General features: G+C 53.0%; 9 protein-coding genes across 9 annotated transcripts; 2 read left to right on the top strand and 7 right to left on the bottom strand.

Moving 5' to 3' along the window:
* Positions 1 to 27: 27 nt before the first annotated feature.
* Z520_10223 (uncharacterized protein) lies at positions 28 to 1,221 on the bottom strand (the record flags this gene model as incomplete). Its single annotated transcript, XM_016780716.1, has 1 exon — positions 28 to 1,221. The coding sequence occupies one exon, from the start codon at positions 1,219 to 1,221 to the stop codon at positions 28 to 30; it is 1,194 nt and encodes a 397-aa protein (XP_016628319.1).
* A 2,540-nt stretch (positions 1,222 to 3,761) lies between these two features.
* Z520_10222 (uncharacterized protein) lies at positions 3,762 to 4,847 on the top strand (the record flags this gene model as incomplete). The annotated part of the gene is made up of 1 exon (XM_016780715.1): positions 3,762 to 4,847. One exon carries the CDS (start codon positions 3,762 to 3,764, stop codon positions 4,845 to 4,847), a length of 1,086 nt encoding a protein of 361 aa, XP_016628318.1.
* A 781-nt stretch (positions 4,848 to 5,628) lies between these two features.
* Positions 5,629 to 6,399, bottom strand: Z520_10221 (uncharacterized protein; the record flags this gene model as incomplete). Its single annotated transcript, XM_016780714.1, has 1 exon — positions 5,629 to 6,399. One exon carries the CDS (start codon positions 6,397 to 6,399, stop codon positions 5,629 to 5,631), a length of 771 nt encoding a protein of 256 aa, XP_016628317.1.
* A 2,364-nt stretch (positions 6,400 to 8,763) lies between these two features.
* On the bottom strand, positions 8,764 to 10,734 carry Z520_10220 (uncharacterized protein; the record flags this gene model as incomplete). The annotated part of the gene is made up of 6 exons (XM_016780713.1): positions 8,764 to 8,840; positions 8,906 to 9,301; positions 9,364 to 9,601; positions 9,705 to 9,795; positions 9,840 to 10,050; positions 10,107 to 10,734. 6 exons carry the CDS (start codon positions 10,732 to 10,734, stop codon positions 8,764 to 8,766), a joined length of 1,641 nt encoding a protein of 546 aa, XP_016628316.1.
* A 2,195-nt stretch (positions 10,735 to 12,929) lies between these two features.
* Positions 12,930 to 14,175, bottom strand: Z520_10219 (uncharacterized protein; the record flags this gene model as incomplete). Its single annotated transcript, XM_016780712.1, has 2 exons — positions 12,930 to 13,559; positions 13,612 to 14,175. 2 exons carry the CDS (start codon positions 14,173 to 14,175, stop codon positions 12,930 to 12,932), a joined length of 1,194 nt encoding a protein of 397 aa, XP_016628315.1.
* Positions 14,176 to 14,739: 564 nt separating this feature from the next.
* Positions 14,740 to 15,753, bottom strand: Z520_10218 (uncharacterized protein; the record flags this gene model as incomplete). Its single annotated transcript, XM_016780711.1, has 3 exons — positions 14,740 to 14,809; positions 14,871 to 15,320; positions 15,374 to 15,753. The coding sequence occupies 3 exons, from the start codon at positions 15,751 to 15,753 to the stop codon at positions 14,740 to 14,742; spliced, it is 900 nt and encodes a 299-aa protein (XP_016628314.1).
* Positions 15,754 to 16,814: 1,061 nt separating this feature from the next.
* Positions 16,815 to 18,618, bottom strand: Z520_10217 (uncharacterized protein; the record flags this gene model as incomplete). Its single annotated transcript, XM_016780710.1, has 3 exons — positions 16,815 to 17,054; positions 17,210 to 18,283; positions 18,346 to 18,618. 3 exons carry the CDS (start codon positions 18,616 to 18,618, stop codon positions 16,815 to 16,817), a joined length of 1,587 nt encoding a protein of 528 aa, XP_016628313.1.
* A 2,045-nt stretch (positions 18,619 to 20,663) lies between these two features.
* Positions 20,664 to 20,867, top strand: Z520_10216 (uncharacterized protein; the record flags this gene model as incomplete). Its single annotated transcript, XM_016780709.1, has 2 exons — positions 20,664 to 20,676; positions 20,761 to 20,867. 2 exons carry the CDS (start codon positions 20,664 to 20,666, stop codon positions 20,865 to 20,867), a joined length of 120 nt encoding a protein of 39 aa, XP_016628312.1.
* A 724-nt stretch (positions 20,868 to 21,591) lies between these two features.
* Positions 21,592 to 23,007, bottom strand: Z520_10215 (uncharacterized protein; the record flags this gene model as incomplete). Its single annotated transcript, XM_016780708.1, has 2 exons — positions 21,592 to 21,717; positions 21,805 to 23,007. The coding sequence occupies 2 exons, from the start codon at positions 23,005 to 23,007 to the stop codon at positions 21,592 to 21,594; spliced, it is 1,329 nt and encodes a 442-aa protein (XP_016628311.1).
* Between the last annotated feature and the right edge of the window lie 1,919 nt (positions 23,008 to 24,926).

Genomic DNA, 24,926 nt, shown 5'->3' with positions numbered 1-24,926 from the left:
TTGTCCAATAGTGAAAAGGTGATGGATTTAGGCTTGCCAGCGTTTTGCTTTGGCCGCTGTCATGACGAAGTCGGAGGAAATTCCAGGAGTGCATGCCATTCCATTCATTGGGATGACTGCGCTCCAGCTGCCCGAGGCGCATCTCTGGAAGCTGCTCCCGTCAATGCAGTTCCAGTCGCCTTCGTCTGTGCAAGGGCCTGTCAATGCGCCTGCAGTGGAGGTTTGAGTCGCTGCAGCAGCGCTGGCTTGAGTCGTGACGGGGACAACCTGGAGAGGGTCAGCGGAAGTGGGCGACGTGGTATTAGGGTAGGGAGGTACCGAATTTGCACCGCTCGCAAAGTTCCCAGGTGCCAAGCTTGGAGCAGCGGTGGATTGCCCAGCAGCATTGCCACTGGCAAATGCGGGCGCCGAAGAGGGAGTTCCAGAGACAGAAGGCAGAGAGCCTGTGGGTTGCTGAGCAGTGTTATTTCCATTCCCAGAGCCACATGACAGGGCGGTGTAAGGTCCCGTGCCCGCTGATTGGACATCGGAGCCGGGATTTGGGTACTGGTAATCGAAACCCTCCACCGTTACGCATTGATTAATGCTCGCTAGGTTGGCTACAAACAGATCTGGGAAACTTGTCTGTCTCTTTACCTTCGCAGTTTGTCGAGAGTGAGGCGAGTTAACCCCGGCGGTTCGTCGAGAAGGCGAGTTGACCCCAGCCGTCACAGTGAATGGTGCGCAGTTCATGTAATATTCACGATTTCCCACTTTGTTGAGCCATGACCACGCCAGTGTGTAGTCGCCAGGAGCGATCCCTTCAGGAATGGTGAAATTGAAAGTCGAGGCACCAGTACCGTTGGGATCGTCAGGGAGGTTGCCGGGAACGGAGGCAGGACAGCCGCCTTCGATGGACTTGATGACCATCCACTTGGAGTCCTTCGTGGGTTGGAGATCGGTCGTGAGACTGACTTGACAGGAACCACCACCATGGACGGCACTGCCGAGGAAGCTCAGAGTCTGTGGCTCACCGATGGCGGCGACATTGCTGGCACCCTCGGCATCGTAGACGCCAGTACGCTGCTTGCAAGGGAAATCAGAGCCGTCGGCGGCAAGTGGTGAGTTGTTGAGGGTTGATTTGCCGTAGGGGACAGGAGTCCTCATGATCATGTGGGCATCTCCCGTCGCCGCCAGGAAGGCAAGCGCAGCAAGAGCCGCAGACTTCGAAAAGATCGCCATGTTCGATGAGAATTTTCAGTTGAGTTTGGAGATAGAAATGAATGTGTGGGGCAGGGCAATAGCCAGATCGCACTGATACACTTGTCAGTTGAGCACGGAACAGAGTGTGAGATTTCGAAAAATTTCAGCAGTGGTTGTTTGTGTAATGGTGAACTTGAAGCTGAATACCAAAATTGCAATATTTAATAGCTCAAAGGGGGCAGTAAAGGGAGGCAGTGGGAAACTTGAAACAATCCAGCACAAAGCCAATAGTGTTCCACAATAGACTGCCCAGGCTCGCAATGAGTGACAATGGAGATGGACAACTGATCACAGATTACAAAGGCAGTCTCGACACAAGGCAGCTGGGGAGCAATGAAGGTAAACGGGATTGTGAATACCTGGTTGTCACTGACAAAGGAACGGTCGTTGACTTGCTAGTCAACTGATATCCGAAAGAACGTATGGTCTGCTCCGGGCAGGATAAAGAGAGGAAGGTCAACAAAGGAATGTAGGACTAGCCTGCCACAGGTGAGACAAAATGAATGAGATGAGAAGGAGCTCTGGAGGAGGTCAAGATGGAGGAAGTGACTTGGCGGGCTTCTATATAGATCTTTGGACAATAATAGAGGTCGGCAAACCGCCCCTGGATACCAAAGCGACACCCCGGTCAGTGGCGGTCATGCTGGTCGGGTTAGCGGTGAGCAAGGGGGACGTGAAACACCGCATTCTATTGGCACATATGCATTCTACCCTTCGCGCGTGGCAAACCGACGCCTAAGATGACTCTTCTGGAGGGCGAGCCTGTCGGCAAGCACAGGCCCGTGAGAGCTGAGACCAACCAAGCCAAAGCACAGAGCTCTTTGGAGAGCAAGAACAGCTCTTGTAAAGAGAGCTTGAAAGTGCATATTTGATTCGCCGCAAGGCAGAGAGCTCGAGTGAAGAGTGTGGACCTCGATGTGAAGCACAAGCTGCAGAATAGGGATTAGTCCGAGGGGGCCCGTAGATCGGGTACGGGCGATAGGAGATACGAATAAGGCTTGATTCTAAGTTGCTCGGAATGACGCAGGAGGAAAGCAACCCATTTTGGACGGGTCTCCTGAGATGGTCGGAGGAGGCTGAAGCTGTGAGAGAGAAGAAAGGGCAGGAATGAAGATCAGGGGTTGAAAATATGCGGTCGACTGCAGCCAATGGTTAGCCGCGTGGTGACAAGCCGCTATTCTATAAACAGTTAGACTCCGCTGCATAGAGCCGAGACTCCATCCCGTTGATTGGCTCGGGGCATCTCCAGGTCGAGCAGCTTGAAACACCCACCTTTGTTCTATCCCTCCTTGACAGATGCTAGTACCACCAGCTTACCACCGCCAGCTCCATTCTCGGAAGGGGCGAAGGAGCAGTTAAGTTCTCGCCCTCGCAGACATTTTGCGGAATGTCGCGTGAGATACCACGGTTACAAAAGTTGGGTGGCTGGAAGAGCTTGGACCCCGGGTCGAGAGGCGCAGTTGCCGCAGAGGGCATGCCCGATCACCTGTTGCTTGGAGGGAGCCACACTCTGGACACTCATTTACATCGCCACCAGAGGTCTTGGATGTGGTCTACCAGATTGAAGCCTTGCCTGGAATGGTTCGCACGTATGCGACATCCTGAGCGGAAGGTCGTCTGTCTTGGACACGGTCCAGATCAAGGGATCGAGCCCTGTCAGCCCTCCGGAGTCACTTCAGCTTGTCAAGGATGGCCTTCACTGTCGAGCGGGCTTCCGAATAGGCAGACTCAAAGCAACGTTGACGGTGCCCGCACAGGTCTTGCCACCTGACCAAGTTGGTTGCAAGTTTAGCACTCCTCGTTGCCGAATGCAGCGGCCGCACAGGAAGATACTAGGATGGAAATGGATTCGGGTCAGGATTGACTTGCAGGGCAACCTCGTACTCTGGTCTATCTGCATGAGAAGAGAGATTGGTTAACGGACTGCTTCTAGAAGAGCACTCCTGGGCCTGGGTCTATGAGGTTAAGAGACACGATATGGTGACCTCTTCATGGCACGATGCACCTTGTATCTAACCATGCAAATGATGCATTCAAGTTTCATGGACGTTTGCGCAATCGGGCAGTCCCCCCAAGCAGCATCAACCACAGAGAATGCCGAGGCGTCTGGTGGTAGAGCGTGCCAGCTTGTCATCGAAGGTAATAATGTCATTCAATTAAGATCCGAGTTGACTTATACTCAGTGTGTAGCGAAGCACGCAGGTGAAGTCATTGAGCTTGGCTCAGCATGAAGAAATGTGTCTTATATTCACTTGCTCACTTTTTTGACGCTGTTCATGTAAAAGCCTCGGCGAACTTCCACGGCATATAGTTTCTCCGACGACTCGTGTCGTGTGAACAATCTTTTGGCTGTCGCAATCCCCATCTGTCTTTCTACCATAGACACATACACAATAGACACGGCGATACCTGTCTTCCATTTTGGACGATCGCGCAAGATCCACCTTAGTTTCTAATGTCAATATAGGTTAAAAAAGTACAGCACAGTCTTTTCACATACAAAGGTTCCTCCATCTGTCATGCCTTCAATCGCCATGCCTCCTCTTTCGTCTCTCCTGTCGTGGCGCACACTCGCATTCCTCTTCGCTCTGATTAATCTCAAATCGCTGCCTTTGGCCTGGCACGCCCGCCTCTTCTACCGCATGTTCACGAATTGGTACACAGAAGCACGGGTCCAACGCAGCATAAAAGCGCAGTCAGAGTTGTCCGACTCGGTCCACCCTCTTTTCGAGCCCATCTCCATTTTCTCGCGCTCTCCGCTCCTCGAGACAGACTACAACCTGCATAAATCGAACAGCACCTACTTCTCCGACCTGGACGAGAGCCGAACGGTGCTCATGACGAAGCTGTTGGTTCCGGGCTTGAAACAAGGGGATAAGAACCTCGTGCGCGAAGGCCACAAGGGACCTCTGAATGTGATTCTCGGCAGCGTCCACACGTCATTTCATAAAGAGATCAAACCCTACGAGCGCTACGAGGTCCGCTCGAGGATACTTGCGTGGGACAACAAGTGGATTGTCGTGGGCAGTTGGTTCATCCGGCCCGCGTCGCCGAAGGGCAAACAGGAAGTCCTCCTGGCTTCGGCGCTGAGCAAGTACGTGGTGAAGAAGGGCAAATTCACCGTTTCCCCAGAGCGGTGCTTTGTCACGGCCGGATGGTTGCCGCGCAGACCCGAAAAAGTCGATGATGGCGCGGACCGACAAGACAAGCCCCAGGTGAAAGAGATATCTGCATGGTCGTCATCATCTGAAGAGTCGACACCGCCTCAGATCCCTCCTCGTACCGACACGGAAAAGCCAAGCACCTCTTCCGAACCCTCGCTGATCTCCACGCCTCAAGAAGGCCCCCTTGCGGCCCCAGTTCCGGAACCTGCGACATTACGGACCACCGACAGCATCGTCGAGAAACTCGAGACGGCAGCTGCAAAGACCGGCGCGGCCATTTCGTCGTCGGCACCCCTTGCGCCGCTCACGGCGGTCCACGTCAAGCCAGGCGGCGAGTGGGACTGGCACCGGATCGAGATGGAGCGGGTCCGCGGGCTGCAGATCGCGCAGAATTGGCTGGCGCTGGACAAGGAGCTGATGCACGAGTTCGCCAGGGGCTAGGATCTTCTCGGGCCCGGCAGGTTCACGCTCCTCACTGACTGACTGGATTCTGGGGATTGAGGGTTGCATCCAGGTCCGTGCTCGGATCTCGGATCTGACACGCTTTTGCACCGGTGCGACATTGACGATATTGTACCAATACCAATAGAATAGAATGGGCGGTGCTCGTGGGGGATTTGTTATGACGAGCAGGCATATCGCTCACAGCTGAGCAAGCGACGGCGTTTCGGGAGTTTGTAGATATTACCTACCAGACACAAACGTTTGAGTGTCTCTTGTACAGTCATTTCCTGGTCCTAGGACGGCGAGGTGTGCGCGTCTACAAACACCACGATTCTTGAAGACATAAAGAGTAGACATTTCACTTCCAATACTCGGTATGTGTATATGTTTCTTTATTCTGCATTAGAGCAAATCGGAACTTTTGTGGCTCGCTCTCATCAGATTTGCAGTGTTAGTTAGAACTAGAAAAACAAGAAATTGGGTTTCCGCACACCAATCCTGTGCTGATATTTCCATATCCCATATCCCACTTCCCATCCCAAACGCCGACTTTCTCCTTTGTCATGGATGCTGCACTATATACTCCGTTGACTCCGTCAAAATGCTTACTTTTTCTCGCTTGTCAGATTGGGAGAGCAGGCTTTGAAAATCCAGTTCGGGGATTAAGGGGTCGAAAGGTTGATGTCGGCAGGGTCTGTAGTAATGTACACAAAAAGTGACCAGTCGTCAGGTATCGAAGATCGTGGCTGGCGTAGTAGGATTTTTCGGGCTCCTCCATCTATTCTTGCTCGTGCTTCTTCTTGCCGTTGCCGTTCTTGTGTCGCTTGTGATGCTCCTTTTCATACTCTTCCCGGGCCTTCAGTCTCTGTTCCTCCTGTTCCACCATCTCCTTCCACAGGTCGTCGTTTCCGCTGCCGGTCCCGGATTGGCTGGTGGTGTCCCTCTCGACCTGCTTCTCCAGCATGCGCTTGTGTTCCGGGTCAGTGGGGTCGATGTATCTGACCGTCTCCCACCGGCCCTGGCCGCTTCTCTGGTCGGCAATCTCAAACGCCGCCGTCGCAATCAAGACACCGACCGTGAGGAACTGGGCGTAAACTCTGGCCTGGACGATCTTTTGCTGGCCGGTGAGGTACTTGTTTCTGTTGACCAGGGCAAACGCCGCGAACATGGAGCCGACCCAGGAGCCGAAAACGATCTTGTAGCGCTCCTTGCGGCCAAAGTCCATTGCCCGCTCAGTCCATGTTTTGTTTGCTTTTTCCAACTCGGCCTGTTCGGAGATGCGCTGGCGGTACTCGATTTCTTTGGGGTTTTGAGATGCCTCGTAGGCTCGGGAGTAGTGGTCTGCACTGATGATACCGGTGAATGTGCCGGAGGAGGTGACGAGGAATGCTTTGAGGGGGAGAGTGAGGTTGCGGAAGAAATGGTAGCGGCGGTGGGCGAAGGCCACACCGGCGAAACCGACGGCGAGACCCGCGAGACCGCCAATGGTACCTCCAACGACGGTTTGACGGTAGTGCTCTGCTTCTTGTTCCTTTGTGAGGAGCTTCATGGTTGTTGCGGTGTGATGATGTCAGGTACTGGTGAGGTGGGTAGGTATGGTGTGTGGGTGAGGGGTGACTTTTTAAGTCGCTATCGTCTTGGAGTGTTGTATGCTTGGACTGATGGGAGAGGAGAATGCAGGTGTAGTTGATGGCGACGGAAGGGTTAATGATATATACCTTGTAGTCTGAACAATTCGAATTAGTGAAGCTAGCAGAAAACCCAGTGGGCAAGAAGAGCGCCGGAAGTGGTATACCGAAGTGTGATTCGCGGGCAGCTACTAGGTATGATGGTAGATGGCTGTTCTGGTAAATGAATAAGCTACGTGCTTGGTGCCGGTGCGGAATCAGTCAGCGTGCGTTGAGCCAATTTCACCAATTTCTTGTGGAAACTGGAGACTGGAGACTGGAAACTGGAAAGTCGTCCTAACGCAGTAGCAAGCTGTGGAGGACTTGTCTCGGAGAATACACGCTCAACAATCTCTCACATAGAACACAAACGCCAGACGGGAGCTGAGTACTAGGTACCGAGTAATTAAAATGACCTCAATTGCTCCAGTTGCAGCAGAGTTGCTCGATTGGTACCAGCCGGAGCGAGATACCGAGAAGAGCAAAATGGTCGAAACGGGCTGCTTCTCCTCTTCTTCCTCGTCTTGCTGCTTCGGGGGCTACGATGACATCAGGCAACGCTCTGAAGGTGCGAAGGTGCCGGTCCATCCCACGCTTTCCACTCCGTCAAACCTCGTTCGGGCTTGTCTTGCTACGAATCACAGCGCTGGACTTACATACTCCCGGCGTGCCAGTCATTGGTCCCCGTCTCTTTTCGCCTGATTAATCACCACTGCCAGTCCATCTGCTGCCACCCGCTGCCTCGTGCTGAAACGAACTTGCTAGGCCCAGGTCGCCCGGAACCACCCGCCGACGACCCAGCGAGCCAGGAGCCTCAGAAGCCCTTCCCTGTTAAGAACGACGAGAGCGAGACCAACGTTTTGCCGGGGGCAGTCCCCAAGAAAATGCGCTGTTTTAGCATCTCCACGGAAGAACCGGGCTACACTCGGGACACATCTCATAGTAAGGTTCCCTCTAATAATTACGTATGTAGTTCCCTCTAGCAACAACAATGGCGTGACAGACGAGACCCGCCGCCCTTGAGCATTCCAAAAAGAGCAGGTTTCATATTTTCGGCGACCAGCCCCAGACCTCGTGGCGATCCCTCAATGTCTTGTGGAAAAAGTATTATATCTGAGCATCCACCATCAGGAGACTTGAAAGTGAGCCTTCGGCGATCTTCGTGAACATTGCCACAGACCTGTACAAGGCCTACACTCAAGGTCGCCTGGAATCGGAGAATCGAGGGGAGAGGGTGAGAGGGAGAGACACGCGCCCTGAACAAAGCTGGCATCCTTCTGTTTGCGCCCAACATGCTCATCTCACTACCAGCAAGGAATCCGGCGAACACACACCGCGTTTAAAAAGTCATGCGCAAAATCGCAGCGCCATCATGCCTCGTTGCCGCTAACAACCGTCTCAATCACCCACCGGAAACAAGGAGTCTTTTGCGCCTCAAATTCACCATATGGTAGGCCATGTTCACAGCAAGCACCTCTGCCCTGATGATAAGCGCATGGCAATTGGTCGTTGATCCATCGCTGCGCGCTCCTGGACGCAGATATCAAACCCTGTTGTCTGTGCGGAAATAGACCTCGCTAGACAGCTCCCCAGAGGGCGGGGGGCGTCGATCTTCCAATTTTTGGGCAATGTTTTTACGTCGGGAGTTCGCATAATACGTTAATTACATTCTTCACGGCAACTACTGTCATGATCAATATGAAAAGCCTGAAAGTCTCGGATTTGAGATTGTTTTACAGTACTAATGCTGCCTTAGCATTGCTTCAACTCAGCCAAACCACTTCGATTCTAATCTTCAATGTTTAACTAAACCATTGTCCCTCCACGCCGCTCTGAGTCATCAAAAACTCATGTCTTCTACAGCAACACGATGACGGTATTTATCTCGCATACTACGCGATAGCCTTGTCGGAGCCATGCCAGGAGTTCGCACGTCAGCAACAGAGAGGCATAGACAGCATTCAGCGAATACAACAAATCCACCCAGACCAGCGGCACAATCACAATCACAATCACAATCGCGGACTCGCCTTGACGCCTCACCTGGTCGTAACGGCAATGGTTTTTTCAAGCATGCGCCACTCGACCTCTCGTCCTACAATACGGCTCCTACGCGTCCTACCAGAAACTGGCATCGCCCATTGCCAAGTGCACCATGTAACAGAACGACCACCTTAAACAGCCCTCTCGTAGGTATGGGGCGGACCCGAGCCTCAACAGAGCACCCCCGCGGTGTGTATCCTCACTCACTCCTCCACGGCAACCACTACTTTTTGTTTCCTGAGCGAAGCTTTCACTGGGTGTGGGTCGGCGAAGATATCATCTAGAATCCTTGGTCAGTACCTTTCAGGAAACGCAATGCAGGGGCGGAACAGGAATTTCTTTTACCAATTTCTTCCAACGATCGGCCTTTGGTCTCGACAAAGAACAAATAGATAAAGACAATCCCTAACACGTCGACACAAAGGTACAAAATGTAGAACTTCCATCCGCCATTCGTCATCCCGACTGGAGCCGCATAGGTGTTGATGAAACTAACAATGTTCAGCCACAAGCCGCTCATGGCTAGTCCCTTGGCGCGGGCGTTATAGGCAAGCACCTCAGCCGGGTACAGGGCCTGACAAGGTGTCCAGACGAACGCGAAGGCGAAAAGGAAGACGTAGACGAAGCTGATACCCACCAGGCCAAGACCGTGGTGGCTGCTCTGCAAGGCGGAGCAAATCACGAGCATAAGCACGCAGAAGGAGCAGACGCTGCTGGAGCCCATGAGCATGGGGCGACGGCCTGAGACGAGCGTCAAACAAGTTTCATTGTCGCGGATGGATGTCATGGGCAGAGCAACGTACCGGCGATGTCGATGAATCTGACCCCAAGAAGGGTACCTATGGTCATGATGGGCGACTGCAGTGCGTTCATGAGGAGGCGCTGCCTCTCGCTGGTGACGCCGGCGTTTTGCGCCATGAGCGGCATGTAGTACGAGGTAGGTGGAAGATCGATCTGGCCGAAGAAGCCGACGCAAAGAACGAGGAACATCCGGTGGCGGGCGCCGCGAGAATTGAAAAGTTCGCGGTAGTCATACCATCGCTGTTGTGGTAGGAAGTCTATGGTCAGCAGAAACTTTTGGCAGTGGCAGTCTTCCGTGAGAACCGTCAAAAGGGGGGGGGGGGGGGGGTGGTGGTTCCCTCACCTTATCGCTGCCGCTGGTGTTGACACAGTTGCGCATCTCGTCCATCTCAAGTTGCACGATCTCGTGAGTTGGATCGCCCTCTCCATGATATCTATGTCGAAGTTTATTAGCTCCTGGGGGCTTTGGATTTGTGACAGGAAGGTCACCACTTGCCTGGTCAAGATGTCATGAGCTTCCTGCTCGCGACCACGGGACATCAGCCAACGTGGGCTCTCCGGACAGAAGAAGATGAACGCTAACACAATGAGGCAAGGGGCCGCCTGGACAGCCATGGGCAATCTCCAATTCAGCTCGCCCTTGGTGTCATTGACGATGCCGTACTCAAGCCAGGTCGAGACGATCGCACCTGTCAGGCAGATAAGCGGAGGCATTTCAAGACTCCAAGGACCAGGAGGTACTGACCAATGAAGTAGCAGCCGTTGTATAGACCCATCATCACACCTCGGTAAGCTGGGTGGGAGATCTCCACCGTGTAAGACTGAGACGACGGTCCAAGCATGACCGAGCCGACACCCAGCACGATTCGACCAGCGATCATGTCCCGCCGACGCATGGCGGCAGCCTGGACCGCGCTTCCTATCAAGACGACAAGGTTGGCAATGAACATGCCCCGTCGCCGCCCAAGGGTATCGGCTAGCGGGCCGGCAATGAAACTACCGAGTACGTTGCCCAGGATGTACAAGGCCGCAAGGAAACCGTTGTTCGCGGCGACGTTGGTTCCAAATCGCCTCTGGAAGTCCTGTACGCTCGACACGCCGCCGAAGGTATTGCCATCGAAGCCGTTGGCCGCGGAGTTCATGAAGGCCACGAATAGGATGGGATACAGGCGCAGGAGCGACTTGGAAAACGGAGAGGCCGCATATTTGTTCCGGGCAATGACGGCAGCGAACCGGGAGTCCTGAATCTGCACGACCTTGGCTGTCTTGCCTAGGGCTTGGACTGCGTCAATCTCGCTATGGCCACGAGAGTCGGCGGTCTCGAGTTGAGTGACACCGATCTCCTTTTCGAGATTGGTTTTCTCGATCGACATTGTGACAAAGAGCGCGATAGTGGGTGGGCGTCAAAGAGAACGTGCGGGCGGACGAGATAGAGGGATGGCATCTGCGCGAATCATCAGGACATGTCGGGTTTATATCGATAATTGCCTACTTCCTATCTAATTAGCCTGTGAAGTATATAACCTGGAGAAGTCGTCGCGAAGAGACAAAAGGGCCGATGCCATTTCCAGCACGGAGCTGCATGTCAATGGAGGCTTCCGCGCTCAATCTGGAGTAAGCGTGGAGCGGCTCACAATTGACTTTGTTCACCTCACAGCAAGATACTTTTGAGTCCTTCCCCCAGAAACCAAATGTGCCCCCGTCGAGCCGTGTAGGAGGCATAAGCTAACCGGAAGCGGGAAGTGGTTAGCCCGCCTCGGCCATTCTCCGACGCTTCCCCGCACCCCGGAGCAAATCAGCGACCATTATCTACGTGGGGAAATAGACATTCCAACCTCGATCCCCAAGCCCAAGTTTCAGAGCCGACTATAGCCTATACTAGGAACATTTTGCCGGCCTCGTTCTCGCGACGACCATCTGCTTTTTAACCTCTCTGAGACTGGGAAATCAAACAGGCCGTAGACCAGGCCTATCTGGCTCTCCATCGAACGCCTCTCAGCCAGCTCCAGGACCAGGTAGAATGTCACCCGTGTGGCCCCTTCATCCACCAAAAATACGACCGAGTAGTTTGATATACAGGATATCGAACTTGGCGCTAGATGGTTTTGTTGTGTCTATTGTGCCTTCCGAGGTGAATATAGCCATTGTGGCGAAGAGGTAAGAGGTTCCGTTCGGCTTCGAAGATCTGGATGAATCGATTTTCACTGGTTCGAGCCAAGAGTAAGGCTAGGATTCCCCAACGAAGATTGGCATGAAATCTAACTCTTAATCTGCAAAACAAAGTCGAATAGTCGACATCGTTTGCGGAAACGGTAGCGCGAACAGAGGAATAGCGACGAGGATATTCGTGGGGTGTTGCTTGAGGCCGGTTACGGTCGAGGAAGTAAATACCTCGGGAATGATTTATCCTCGTCTGGTACCTTGTTCCTAATACAATTCAACGTCGTTTTTGTATAGTTATTTAATCCGTGGTACCTAAACCTTCTGTTTCGTTCTGCCAATGCAGTAATGACTGAGACAATACACACAGACCCAGAATGAAATGCTACAGAACATGAAGGTTTTACCACTTTTTTTGTGAGGGAATTGATAAACAATCAGGAGCCCCATGGCGATTTTGACCCTGATACGCCTGACCAACCCTGAGTAGTGCACAGCGGGCACAAGGTGGCCCTAGTCTGTCGTCCCCGCGATAGAACTTGCCACCTTGCTAGGCATCTAGTTCAGCGCAGCCTCAACGTATTGTCGAAGGATACCTTGCAGATCATCCCAAGCAAACAGCCACTAGGTGCAAGATCTCCTGGAACCCGATCAAATAATATGTCAAAATGGATTTGTTGACAGCCCTCGGGTTGGCAAACGCTATTCATGGCTCTCCATCGCTCCTCTGTGCAAATCAAGAATTGAGCAACGAAAACAAACAACCCATCCAAACTTGCTAAAATGCATCTAGGATCGCTATCACCATTATAGTCAAGGTGGCACTTCTTCCTGGCCGATACCGAACCGCTCATCTTGCGCGCGTGCCACGGTTTCTGAACGTGAAACGAGGTTGAGAAGGCTAGATGCACGAATTGAGCTCGCGAAAGGAGTTGAGCACGATCCCATGCTTCCCACTGACGAAGAACTGGCTAGATGGTCTTTAACGCCGTGCGCGAAGGGGGGTCAACGTTGTTGCTGGACAAGGCACGTGCAGTGAGTGGACTTTGTGATACGGATGGATTGGGTTCGGACATGCTTGTTCCGGTCTTGTTACCAGGAAGCTTGAGACCTGTTCGATTACGGGGACGCTAGGAAGGAAAATGAGAAGAGTCATGGAGAAGATCATGAATACATAGAAGCGAAGCACGAGGATGAGTTTCCAAGTAACATTGGATTTATCCTTAGACAGCACGAATCACCGCACTGGAGCGGACTGCCCTCAGCGATTTTGTCTTATTGCAACGCCGTTGGTCGCAAAGCCGAGATGTTTAAGATCTGAATATCAGACGGTGCTGTGTGGCGTGACCCGAGCCACCAAAAAGCTGCAGCTGAGCCTGTGACTGTCAATCCTTCCCCCGCCCGCTCCCTAGCGATGTGGCACAGTAGACGAGACCTGGGGTACGATGTGGAAGTTCAAATGACTCGTCTGCACCCTGGCCCTATTGCTCACTCTCTCACCAGGAGCAAGGTTGGATTTCGGCTTGGGAATCGCGGCGGGAGCGGCCTCTCGTCTCTTTGTTGGATCATAAGTCGCCGTGGCCCAGACCTTCTTCGTGTGGTCGTCGCTACGACCCAGAATAGGCCGCGACCAGTCCTCCATGAGCTTGGTGGCCTGTCGTTTGATTGCCGGTTCGGCCTTTTTGGATTTGCGATAGAACAAAATGACCTTGCCGATGCCAGAAGAGATCAGAGTCTCCTTGTTCATAGGCAACTTGGAGAGAGCGGCGAACAACTCGCGCTGGATGTTGTACGCCGGGAGACTGCCGTCGGTCAGCGGCTCCAGGAAAAATCGTACTGCCTCCAGGAGATTCATTTCTGGGTCCAAGATGGATTGGACGTAAGTGTTCCGGTTGAGCAGGCTCACCACTTCGGGCAGCATCTTGAGTTTCTGAGAGGCTGGCAAACCTTGTCGCACCAGCTCTCCGTCCGTTTCGGCGGCCGTTATCATGCGGTTGCGCAAGTCCTCGATCTCTGCGTCCGCCGCTTGCTCGAGGTCCTGGGCTTCATTAGTTACCGGATGGCGGCATGATTGCTCTGGGGAAACTCACAATCTCGCCCTTTCTCATCCTCTTGCCTGACGATCTCTTGACCGCGGCGTCCATAGCCCTGTCCAACGCCCGTCTTCTGCGTTCCTCAGGTGTCAGGTCATCTTCGTTGATCTCCACCTGCGCACGTCGCTGAGTTTCTCCATTGGCCGCCTTGGGTTTGTGCGACCTCCTCTTGCCCTCGACCTGGTCGCCACCCGAAAGCGCCTCACTCTCTGCTCGTCGTGACTTCTTGTCCCTCCTCCGCTCTTTCTTCTTCTTTGGCGCAGGTTCTTCGCCCTCGGCTCTCTTCCTCTTCTTCACCTTGATAGACTTGTTCAGCGTGTCAAAGTCGGGGGCGACCTCGACGGCTTTGGGGTCGAAATCCGCGAATTGGGCTTCATCGACTTCAGAGAGGAGCGATTCGTCGTCAGAGTCGTCGGCCAAGTTGGGGCGCGTGTCAGCGTCGTGCTCTGGTTGAGGATCTTGAAATTCGTCGTGTAGGTCGTCAAGCTCGTCTTCGTGCTCGTCTGGCCGGTCGAGGCCCTCGGCATCGGGGGGTGGTCCTTCATCGCCGAAGTCACTCATGATTGTCGGCGCAACTGAGGATGAAATAAGCTTGGTGAGGTGAGGGAGATCACAAAAGGGTGTTGACTGGTCAGATTGTAGGACAGGCACGTCTAGATGATCAAGCTCTGTGAAAAATTGTGAATTCGAAGACAATGAAGTAGCGACAGTTGCAAGCGACAACAGGAATGAAGTCGGACGCCAAGCACGCCGGGCGAGTCATGTAAACATATCACGTGAACAGTACTGAATCGTCATCGTTCAAATCTTGCTTTCCTATTGGCTAATGGAAACCAGAGAGATGGGGTCTCGACTGCCGTTGTACAATTGACCTAGAAGCAATCTGACAGCGTTGTTCAATCTTTCCAGGGTTCTGATGCAAAGCCATTTAATGTACGGAACCATGCCATATTCAAGACACGAGCAAAGGGCCAAGAATCTACGTCTGGCCAGTTTGCCAATGCCCATACCATCCGGTCGTTGTCTGGAGTCATTCATATTTTCAAGGCAGTTCAAACGCCAGATTCAGTTATTCCCACCCTTTCAACGCCGCTTGAGATACCAATGCATGCCTTCGTCTCTGATTCAGGTGACCAGCTTACCACTGATGCACGTATTGCACTGGAAGCCCGGATTTGTGGTCCCGTTCTTCAGCCTAATTGAAGTTACAAACTTATAAAAATGAAATTTTTAACTGAATCAGCCGCAACACTTACCAGCAATTGGCCTGATTTGACGAGTTGCTCTGTGCCATCTGATAGTCCCAGGTGACCCCAGCACACGTCTGCATGTTCCCACCTGCATAATCTTGACCATATACCTGGGTGAAATATATCATGTTCGAGCAGGCGTACAGACAGTCGATCAGGCTGTAAGCGAACAAACCCACGACGTCAGCGACCTGTAAATCTGGATTGTTCTCGTCGGCAACGTGGTTTAACATGTCGACACCGCAAAGGATATTGAAAGAGGTGTTGTGTTGAACGTCGATGCGGGAGTTGCCGTCTGCACAGCCAGGGTCTTGCAGCGTATCGACGTAGTAGGGTTCAGGCACGACAAAATTTTCCAAGGACGAGGGGGAGGGGAGACCGGAGGAGGTTGCGGAAGAGGATGGTGTTGGTGTTGTTGTGGCACCTGAAGTGACGGTCACTGTTGAAACTTGTGGACTCGACTATATTCAGCCTATTGAACTGCCTGGATGAGAACAAGTTCTTCTTACCTTGATGAGTTAGAATTCTTCCCTGATAGCGCTCCCGCAACACCACCACCCACGGCACCGCCTACCACAACCGCGGTAATTGCTCCCACCAACAGTCCAAATGCGAGCGGCGAGAGGCCCCAAGGGTTGGGTCGAAGAGGACGTGATGCCGTCGGGACTGCTTCCGGCGTGTAGCTATCTGTATAATGGTAGGGTTGCTGTTGATAGACAGGGTCTGCTTGCTGGTGAGGTTGGAGTGGAGGCTGGGCCACGACTTCAGGAAACTGTTGGTCTGCGGAGGTGTGTGCTGGATACTTTTCTGTCGACGCGCTTGAAGTTGTCGTGGAGTCGCGGACTGGAGCCGAGGGAGAGACGGCTGCCGTCGCACTTGGGTACGACATCTGCGAGTAGTGGCACAGGTGCACCTGTTATTCGCGTGTGTCGTATAGGGCGCGTTCGAGAAACAAAGACTGGGAGTCTCTCTTAAATCTCGAGAGCGTGAAAAGTGCGCAGCTCTCGCCTTCGCCGCAAAAGCACTGAAGTGCAACTTTGACAGGGGCAAAGGCTGAGATGCAGTTCGCTAGGTGCGAGGCTAGCCTTTGCCAGGTGCGGCAGACCTCTTGCACATACCGTCGCATTTTTAAGATGCAGGCGGCCATCGCACCTCTGTCTCGCAGAGTGGGGTGCTTCATGTCCTACCTTTCCATTGACGCGGGCCAAACAATGGAAGCGTCAGGTTTTCAGGCGACCAGCTGTTTTCACCGCTGGCTGAGCCTCGAACGGCGGCACACTCCACGATCTTCGAAGATGAATGCGATAGGCACGTTGAAGTTTAGGCCACGAAACTGGCGGCTCCAATGCTCGAAATTGCGGATGGCAAAAGAATTGGCCCCCATAGCAGCCTAACCCGCCCGGACTGGCTGGATCCGGACCAAATCAGTCCGTTCCATTTCCGCCCCTGGGGTAGATCCTTTGGTAGTGGCGCATAGAAGACACAATGGAGCCAGCCGTTCAGAGCGACAAGGCGATTTTGGCCACTGTTGCACGGCGCCCAACTTGCCCCCAATAGATTGCGTCTTTCGAGCAGGGAATTTGTCTTGGCTGGCGAGCTGCGCAGGGTGGATGAAATGAGCAGCACGGCGAGGCCAATAAACCAACCCATCATGATCAGGGCTGATCAAAAAGTCCAACTCGTGGTTGGCTCGAACCCCTGACATCTGCCACTCAGGGGCAATGCCACAGAGACGGCTCGCTTGTTCCCGTGTTTAGTAAATTAGGTAATGACGACTCATTTGGGCCCGCGACTGTTGGCTAGGAAAGAAATTTGTGTGACGGATTCTCAACAGCAAGTGGCTTTATGAACCGTCCAGAAAGCATAGGTTGCAAAATTTCAACGCCTGCAAGCCTCAGCCTCATCCTCGTGGCATCGGGCGACCTGTGGCCGAGTCCAGAAATCGTCATGTCAAGTGATGTACCTCCACGAAGGTCCTGCCGCCTGCCGCGCCGCATCTGTACCTGGGAAGTCCTGTCTCGCACCGTTGGCAGCTGCTTCTTCTCTGTCCAGTCTCTTGTTCTGACGTCGTAGCATCGTACGCATAAAGATCGCAAGTAATATCGCTCCTAGCGCGCACGACGTATTCAGGGACATTGACTGGACATACCTTGGCGCCCATCGGTTCGGATACAATTCGGAAGTTATGATCTGCGAGCGTGAGTCAGCATCACGGACTGCCGCTAGAGTCTGTACACATGATAGACAAGGGGTCAAATTCAAGAGGGTAGTGTTCGAAGGAAGGGTTCTCGTGGTCAATCTTTCTTCTTGGCTCATTGATGGCTGGTGGATTTACTTCGACTCACCTGTGATATGCTTCCTGAGGCATTGACGATGGCGATGGCGCAAGCTCGCATCTCTCTAGGTCGGCGTATCGTCTTCTGTGCCCAAGAGAGAACGACCGGATACCCAGAATGGGAGCCCACAATCATCAGGAAAGTTGCAGCATAGCGGACCCACACGCCACGTCGTGCGGACGTTTGGTCGAGCAAGAACAGCAAGAAACCGAGCGTTGCCAGCGCGGCCGGCCCAATAACATGGAAAGAAGCGTTTCGATGCCGGTCGGCGAACAGACTGTGGGCGATGGTGACGACAACCCCAACAAGATATGGGGGCGCTGTCATCCACAGGGTCGTGGTTCGGGAAAAACCAAGGGTATTGACGACGGAGGGAAAGAAGTTGTGTACCGACGCGCCGATCGTCAAAAGCAAGAACATCCCTGCAAAAACCCAGACCTGCCAGCAGCTGACGGCCATCACGAGGCCACGCCAGCGGCCCCCCGCATTTTCATCAATTTGAACACCATCGGCGATCAGCCGCAGTTGAGCAACTGCGCTCTCTTTCTCGGACAGGTAGCGAGTGTTGAACGGGAAATCCGGAAGGACGTGAAAAGCGATGCAGGCGACGAAAACCGTACTGACACCGCCTACGATATACAGCCAGCGCCAGCCCTCGAGGCCTTTTGCTCCATCGATCGTGTCGTAGATGCCAAAAGCGATGAGGCCAGAGAAGGCGTTCGCCGTCATCGGCGCGGTCAAAACGATGGCGCTCCGTAGTCCAAGCTCAGTCCTTGTATACCAGGACGAGATGAGGAACAGGCAGCCGGCGCCGAATGGTGCCTCCAGCAGACCTAAAAGGAAGCGCACGGCGTATAACTGCGAGGCGTTCTTCACGAAAGCGGTGGCTGTGCACACACAACCCCAGAGAACCATCACACCAGGGAGATAGATCGAAGGGCGTCCCTTTGCCAGGTAGTAGTTTGAGGGCACCTGGGCCATTACATATGCAATGAAAAGCAGCATCATGGCGAGGCCGTACTGATTGGAATCCATGTTCAAATCCTGTTGCAAGCCCATCACTCGCGCATTTCCAAGACTGCTCTGCAAGCATGCGGCATTAGCTTCCAGTGTCCCAGGACTCACGAATAATCGAGACCACGTACCCGGTCGAAAGAATTCAAGAAAAACATGATCCAGGCCATGAAGACGAGGCAGACGTCGAGCAGTCTTTTGATCTTCTTCGCGATGGCGAGAATCTCTTCCCCGGTTGTATCTTGAAGTTGCCTGCGAATGGCATCGTTGACCCTTCCATGGTCGTGGAGAGCGACGAGGAGACTTTCAGGAGAGATGGCCTTCTCAGAAGTGGCGCTCTGCATGCTATCGCCGGAGAGTTGGCGAATGAAATACACAAAGGGGACCACAACTTTGTCGGCCATTTTGAAGGTTTGGATGTCTCGACGAAATGAAGGTGCAAGAAGACGAGGAAACGCCCCTTTATTGAGACCGTGTCAAGTGTGGCCAAGAGGCATGATCGAGTCTCTGATACTGAATGCCTCCCCGTCTGGCCACAGGATGCATGGAACTACAGCAAGCATGTCCCGAACTAGTAGCTGACAGCATCCGCTCCATGCACATCAACTTGTCGGGTTCAAGTTTGATCTCCTAGCGGTGGCTTCAGTGTCCGTTCCGGGCACCCATTGGGAAGACCGAGCACATTCACCGTGAGATCTTGGATGGCTGAGGGTCGGCGATGGGCGGGCGAACGCTGATCTGGGTAGCAAAGAAGGTCCAGCAAACCTTACTGTTGTAATATTTTGTCCGCATTTGCCCACATGCACCATCAGTTTGCTCATGATCTGTTCCAGAACGTCCAGCATTGATCACGCCATAGAAACGGCCCAGCAAGAGGCCGTAAGTCCCGGAAGATGTGAATGATGGAGGACGGACAGAGTTGTCCAGTCGCTCGGACTACTTGCTGTCATTGCTTTCAACTTGGCCCAATGCGAGCTAGAAGGCAACCGACCAAGGCAACATTAACTTAGATTTTGTTGACACTAGCACATGTGTTGATGTGGGAGAGAGCACATTTTCGAATGAAGCTGACACTTTTGTCCCAAAGGAATATCACCGGATCAGAGAGACCTGGTGATGGTATGGCCCGGCAGTGTTGGGCGATGAGTTGGAGATCGGTATTATCGATTTGAACCCAAGCAACCATTCATCATAGGTATCTCACCTCGGTGACTAGGTCAGTAGGATAGAAGTGAGCGCGAGAAAAAATGTGGAAGCGGAGCCTCCCAAACTGATCAGCCCGCTGCTTTACTTTTCCCATGTGAAACTTTTACGTCCTATACTGTCTTCCATTCCTTTCAAGCCGAGTCGAAGCTTCTTGATCCGCTTTTTGCAGCTATATAATCTTAGCGGCCAAAGGACACTTTACACTTACCGCAGCTTCGAAGGAAGTCAATCGGATCCAGTGGCATGTGGCCACCCGTGTCGGCCATCACGCACGGCGTGCTCTAATCTTCGTCCAAAGGTATAGGAGCATATAAATCAGAGATGGAATGCCACACCGTCCACAGACGCGGGTGAGCTCGCCCGTTCGGTTCTGGCAAAGTCGTACTTGAAATGCCAACCTCTCAAAAGTTTTGGGGCTGGCACCGCACATGCTGCTCTCCTCGGGCGATGGCGACAGCGAATCTTGATCAAAAAGAAGTATGCTGAAGCCGGAACTGAGCACAATTTATTCGACGCTTACTCTTTTTGTGGCCCGTCCTCAATATGGTCAGAAATCCACAACGGACATCCGTTCTGATCAAAGCAACCACGACGGAGGCAAGGTCGATGCTCCATGCCTCATTAAAGATGGTGCTGACGACTGGAACAGAGAAGCTACCACGGTATGCAGGAAGTGGTCTCAGGAGTCTCAGATCACGGTTGGAAGTCGCCGTGATGGTTGCGACACCGATAGTTTTGGTGATCAGGCTCTTTTCAATTTAATGTCGTCTCCTACAACCGAGTGTTGCTCAGACTGAGGACGAATATGCTCAAACAACGTAAGCCAACCCGCTCAATCAGTCCGAGAAACAGACCATCTGCATGTCGGTCTTCCAGACAACGAGGAGTCTGGCGACGGAGCAAGAGCTGGAGCAGATGGGCGTTAGTATCACCTGAAGCCGTTCTTTAGAGCAGCAAGAGTTGCAAGCTCTTGAAGTGGATGGTTCGGACTGCGGAGAAATTTCACTTTCTCCAACAACGGAAAGTCAAACGACTCGTCGACATCAGAACAAGAAGATTCCGTACCTGGAATTGAAGTCTTCATTTCAGTCCTTGAACTTTCTCACCCAGCGTCCGCTATCTGCTTGCTTTTCGAAGGGTTTGACATTTTCCCACCAGCATACTTTACAGTCCAAGGCCTTCTTAGGAGCCAACCTAAGCTCGAAGCTCTCGCCACGAGCCTGACCCTCTCTGTTCGCCCACCATGTTCGGCGGACGTAAGTCTCCTGTCGCATACACTCCTTCACGCGTCCCTTACTAGATAGCTCTTGTCATGGCTAACGACCTGCATGCTTAACCAGCGCACGACCAGCTCTCTGAGAAAGAGATCCGCGAGGGCGAGGCCCAAGCCACGGCGCAGGTGCAGTTCTTCACCGTCGCCTGCATCGCCCTCTGGTTCTGTACGTGACGTCCTCTTTCTGTTTGACTCTTCCTCGTGGCCCTCCATTTTTGCCAGATTTACTTGGGAGATCGTCCGGTTCGGGAATCTTGGCGCAGGGGAACAAGGGGCGGTGGCCCGCGGCCAAAGAAGAAGGACAGGATGAGAACCAAAAAGAACTAAATTTGCTGAGGAAGGGAGAAACGCAAATATCGATTGACCAAGACTGGATGCTGACAATGGCCTTTCCCGGAACTAGCGCCGCACGTTGTCGATTGGGCGAGCAAACTCTTCTAAGAAGGCCATATTAATTCATCTTTACAATCGCCCTGGAAGCACCAGTTTTCACCGAGCCAACACGAATTTTGTCCCTGCAGCATGAGGTTGGCGATCCGGGACTCAGTGCTCAGTGAGCAAGCTCTGGGCAAAGGCAGCCCCCAAGATAGCGAGATGAGGATCAGAAAGGAGGGCAACCTCTCTGTACATTAGCTTGTAGACTGTCGATTCCCAGCAAAAGAGCAGCTGGGACCCTCGAGCTCTGGTTCGCACAGACATTGATTTTGATGTAGACAACATCATCTGAATTCATGGATTCCAAATCATCGTCAACAGTCGCTATTCAAGATGTTGTTACTTCGCGTCGCCTCGGGTTTCCGTGCGACTCTTGCAACCGGTTCGCAAGCCTCAGCGACTGCGAGAAATTTTACATTCAACTCTTTTCGCATCCGGTTTGCCCCAACTTCCTTTCTTTCGATTACCTCCGCCGAGGGACATCATTATCTCTATCCCTGGATATCGTCTCCCACTCATCGAACTCTTGCTGCACAAGCTCCAATTCTTTTTGCAGATGTCGAAGTTGGATGTCGTAGGCTTCCAGTGTCTGCAGAGGCGAAGGACGTCAGTAATTCCATTTCCATTGATCAGATTTATTCCGCCCGCTGGGCACTCCAGAGGCACAGAGACTCACCTTTTTGGCAGCTTTAGTTGTCTCCTCATCCAACGTGTTGTCTTCCCCATTAGCAGCGGCCGCTGGTGCAAGCTTCTCCATTTCGAACTTTAGTCTCTTCGCGCGTTCTCGAATACCCAACATCCTCGCCCAGACCTCCTGCTCTCGGGCATTCAGAGAGGGGTCAAAGACTTCGCGTTGCAGCTTCTCCAGTTTCGCTTTCAATTCCTCTTCGGCGTTGTCCATCACGTAGCCTCGATTGCGCAGGATTTGGACTTTGACTGCCAGTGCCAGTGTCCGCTGAGCTGCGGCGGCCTGTCTTCTCTTACACTCTTCTAACCGTGTAGCCACATTTTGGCGGTGTTTGTCCAGTTGAATGTCGAGTGACGTATTTATTTCTTGCAGCATCATGTTGCACCTCTGGACGGCCTCCATTTGTATTTGAGCCTTTCGCCCCAGTTGAAAAAACCCCTGGACCAGAAGAGGTACCCAGTCAGGTCCGGGTCTTTTGGAAACTGCTTCTTCCCACTTGTCTTCATCTTCTCCCGGTCCCGGGCGGTATTTCAGTGCATCTGTTTCACTCTCGACGTGCTGGTACAGGTATGTCCGCAGCGGTGAGGATAGACTGCTGGGATCCCACTTATTCTTGACAATGTTCATTTGCACGGGTATTGATCTGAAGACATTGAGGCCGCGACCTTCCTCCCATAGTGACTGGGGCCCGGGTTGTCCCTGTTGTGATTGACCAAATCTCAGCGTCTGGTCGAGAGGTCGCTGTGGCTGCTGCTGTGGCTGCTGCTGCGACTGACCAAACCCAAATGCGCTCTGTTGTTGGGGCTGGGTTGAGGTACCGAATAGCCCGCCGGGTCGTTGCTGGGACTGTGATGCGCCAAAGAGGCCTCCAGACTGCTGCTGCTGCTGCTGCTGCTGCTGCTGCTGAGGCTGCGTACTAGCCCCGAATAAGCTTCCACCTTGCTGTGTCTGCGCAGAAGTGCCGAACAAGCCACCTGCTTGCTGAGGCTGCGGTTTGGGAGCGCCCAAGCTGAATGTTGGTAGACTGCTCTGTTGTGGTTGCGGCGGTTGTTGTTGTTGTTGCTGCGCCTGAGGCTGACCAAATAGGGACGTCGAACCGGCCGGCGGGTTTGAAGAAGGATTGCTGAAGCTGAAAAGAGGAGGCTTCGCAGGCTGAGTCTGATTCGCAGTGGAGGATCCGAAGAGACTCATTGCGCAGGCGGTATTGTTGCACGGTTGGGATATCCACGAAAGGTTGCGCAGCTATGGAGGAGCTCAAACCTGGCCCCAGAACCACTCAGTTACTTTTAGACCGAGAGCAAACATCTAAAATGATGGAAAGGGATATGGCAACTCTGCTTGCATGCAGTGCTCGATCTGGGGAAGGTGTCACTGACGCGCCAACCTTGCAGACGCGAAAAATCAATGCGGAGAAATGTTTCTCCTGCAGTCCACAATGCAAGGGGCCTTGGCGTGAAATATTCTGGTCTTGGCTGGTAGCCTTCACAACCTTGAAGTGATTCGATCATTTGAAACAAACGGAGGGACAAGATACTGGCACTGCCTGGCAACGGGTGTCTACTACAGTGTGCTCGCACCCTCCCAGAGTCTACCAACATACACGCCATACCATCTCATAGGATCCATAGCCTGAGACTTCATTTCCTTTGGTAGTAAACCCATCCCGTGCGGCCACAGCCTGATGTACGTAAACACAGCTCTTCGCTCTGGTCTCCTCCTCCAGAAGGCCAGCCACTTGTGTATCAAACCCGGCCGCCTCATGTGCATCGAATCAGTGCCCGACGTAGTCATTCGAGAGCTGTCCAACAGGACTTCTGCCATCCGTAGCATGGACATATGGCTACCGGAACAATCAGCCACTTGTCAATGATTCCCCCTTGGCCATGGACGGAGACTTGCGCTGGTCAAGCGGTGCGCTGGAAATCATTACCACAGCAGACACGGCCGTCGTCAGCCTCCTCGAGCGGAATGGGCATCTTTGCGAGATGGTAGGGTCGGAACGTCTGAGGCCGAAGGTCCCCGACTACAGAGGTGGTTTCACGCACACCAAGGAATGAGATCTGATTTCGTGGACACATAGAATTGCCATGCAACCCGCCATAGCCGAGTCGAGCCACATTGGGCGCAATTCATTTGGGTGCAATGGCTGTGGTGAAACAGCGACCAGAATCCACCCAGGCAACCCGCCCAAGCTCTTAAGTACTAAGATGCTGGCTGGGAAATTTGACCGAGGATATTCCAAGCTGTGTTTAGGCCCATTATTCATATTTCCACATACAGACTAATAACAGCAACCAGCAACCACAACCATGGGAAGCTCCACAAGGAAAAAGGGCAAAGTTAACAGGGGTCCACAATGCTCTTCAGATCTACCAATGAAGGAAGGGGAATTTGAATGCGGCTCGAGCTTGGAAGGGTTGATGTGTTCATTCTGCATGCAGGGTCACCAGGGTCTGCCCAGGAACAGGGGAGAAGGACCATGACCGTGTCCGATTTCGGATGGGCGACTTTAGTGCGGCTGGGCGAGTGACTCTTGGGTGGCCGAATCAGCATGGATACCTTCACGCTCGGGTCGGCTATGTTGATTGGTTGCTAGGCTATTGAAAGGCATGCTTTATTACCAAGAGAACCGATGGTGGGGTGAGTAAAGTAAATCAGCCGAGATCTGACTGGTCGTTCCATTGCGACTCGCTGCTGAGCACGGTGACACGGTGCCAGAGCAGAAATACCCAGCACATTCGCACATGGCACTGGCTCGCTTCGGATGGAGAGTTTCTGATGCAACCTGATCAGCCATCTGCCCCGGAAGTGCATGTTACCAGCTGGCGAACTGCCCCCCAGCGTGGGGTGCGTCTTCCTAGCAGCAGGGGGTCATGGGTAGCTGTCGACATCACGAAGGCACAACTCGTCCCCTGCTGAAAGCTCTCTGAGAGAAAACCTCGTGACAGCGCTTTCGAAATTCGCATTGCTAATGGCAACAGGACGTGTGTGCTCTTTAGGGTAATCAAATCCTTGTCTGTCATCCGCCTTGTAGGTCGGTAGAAGCCCGTGATTATTGCGGTAGAATCTTTCCATGCTGGTAGGAAGCCAGGGCGGGAGAATTTTCTTTT

This window comes from Fonsecaea multimorphosa, assembly GCF_000836435.1.
Source record: "Fonsecaea multimorphosa CBS 102226 unplaced genomic scaffold supercont1.28, whole genome shotgun sequence".
NCBI lineage: Eukaryota > Fungi > Ascomycota > Eurotiomycetes > Chaetothyriales > Herpotrichiellaceae > Fonsecaea > Fonsecaea multimorphosa.
Note: the sequence above shows the minus strand (reverse complement) of the source record. Positions and strands in the feature narration are given on the sequence as shown.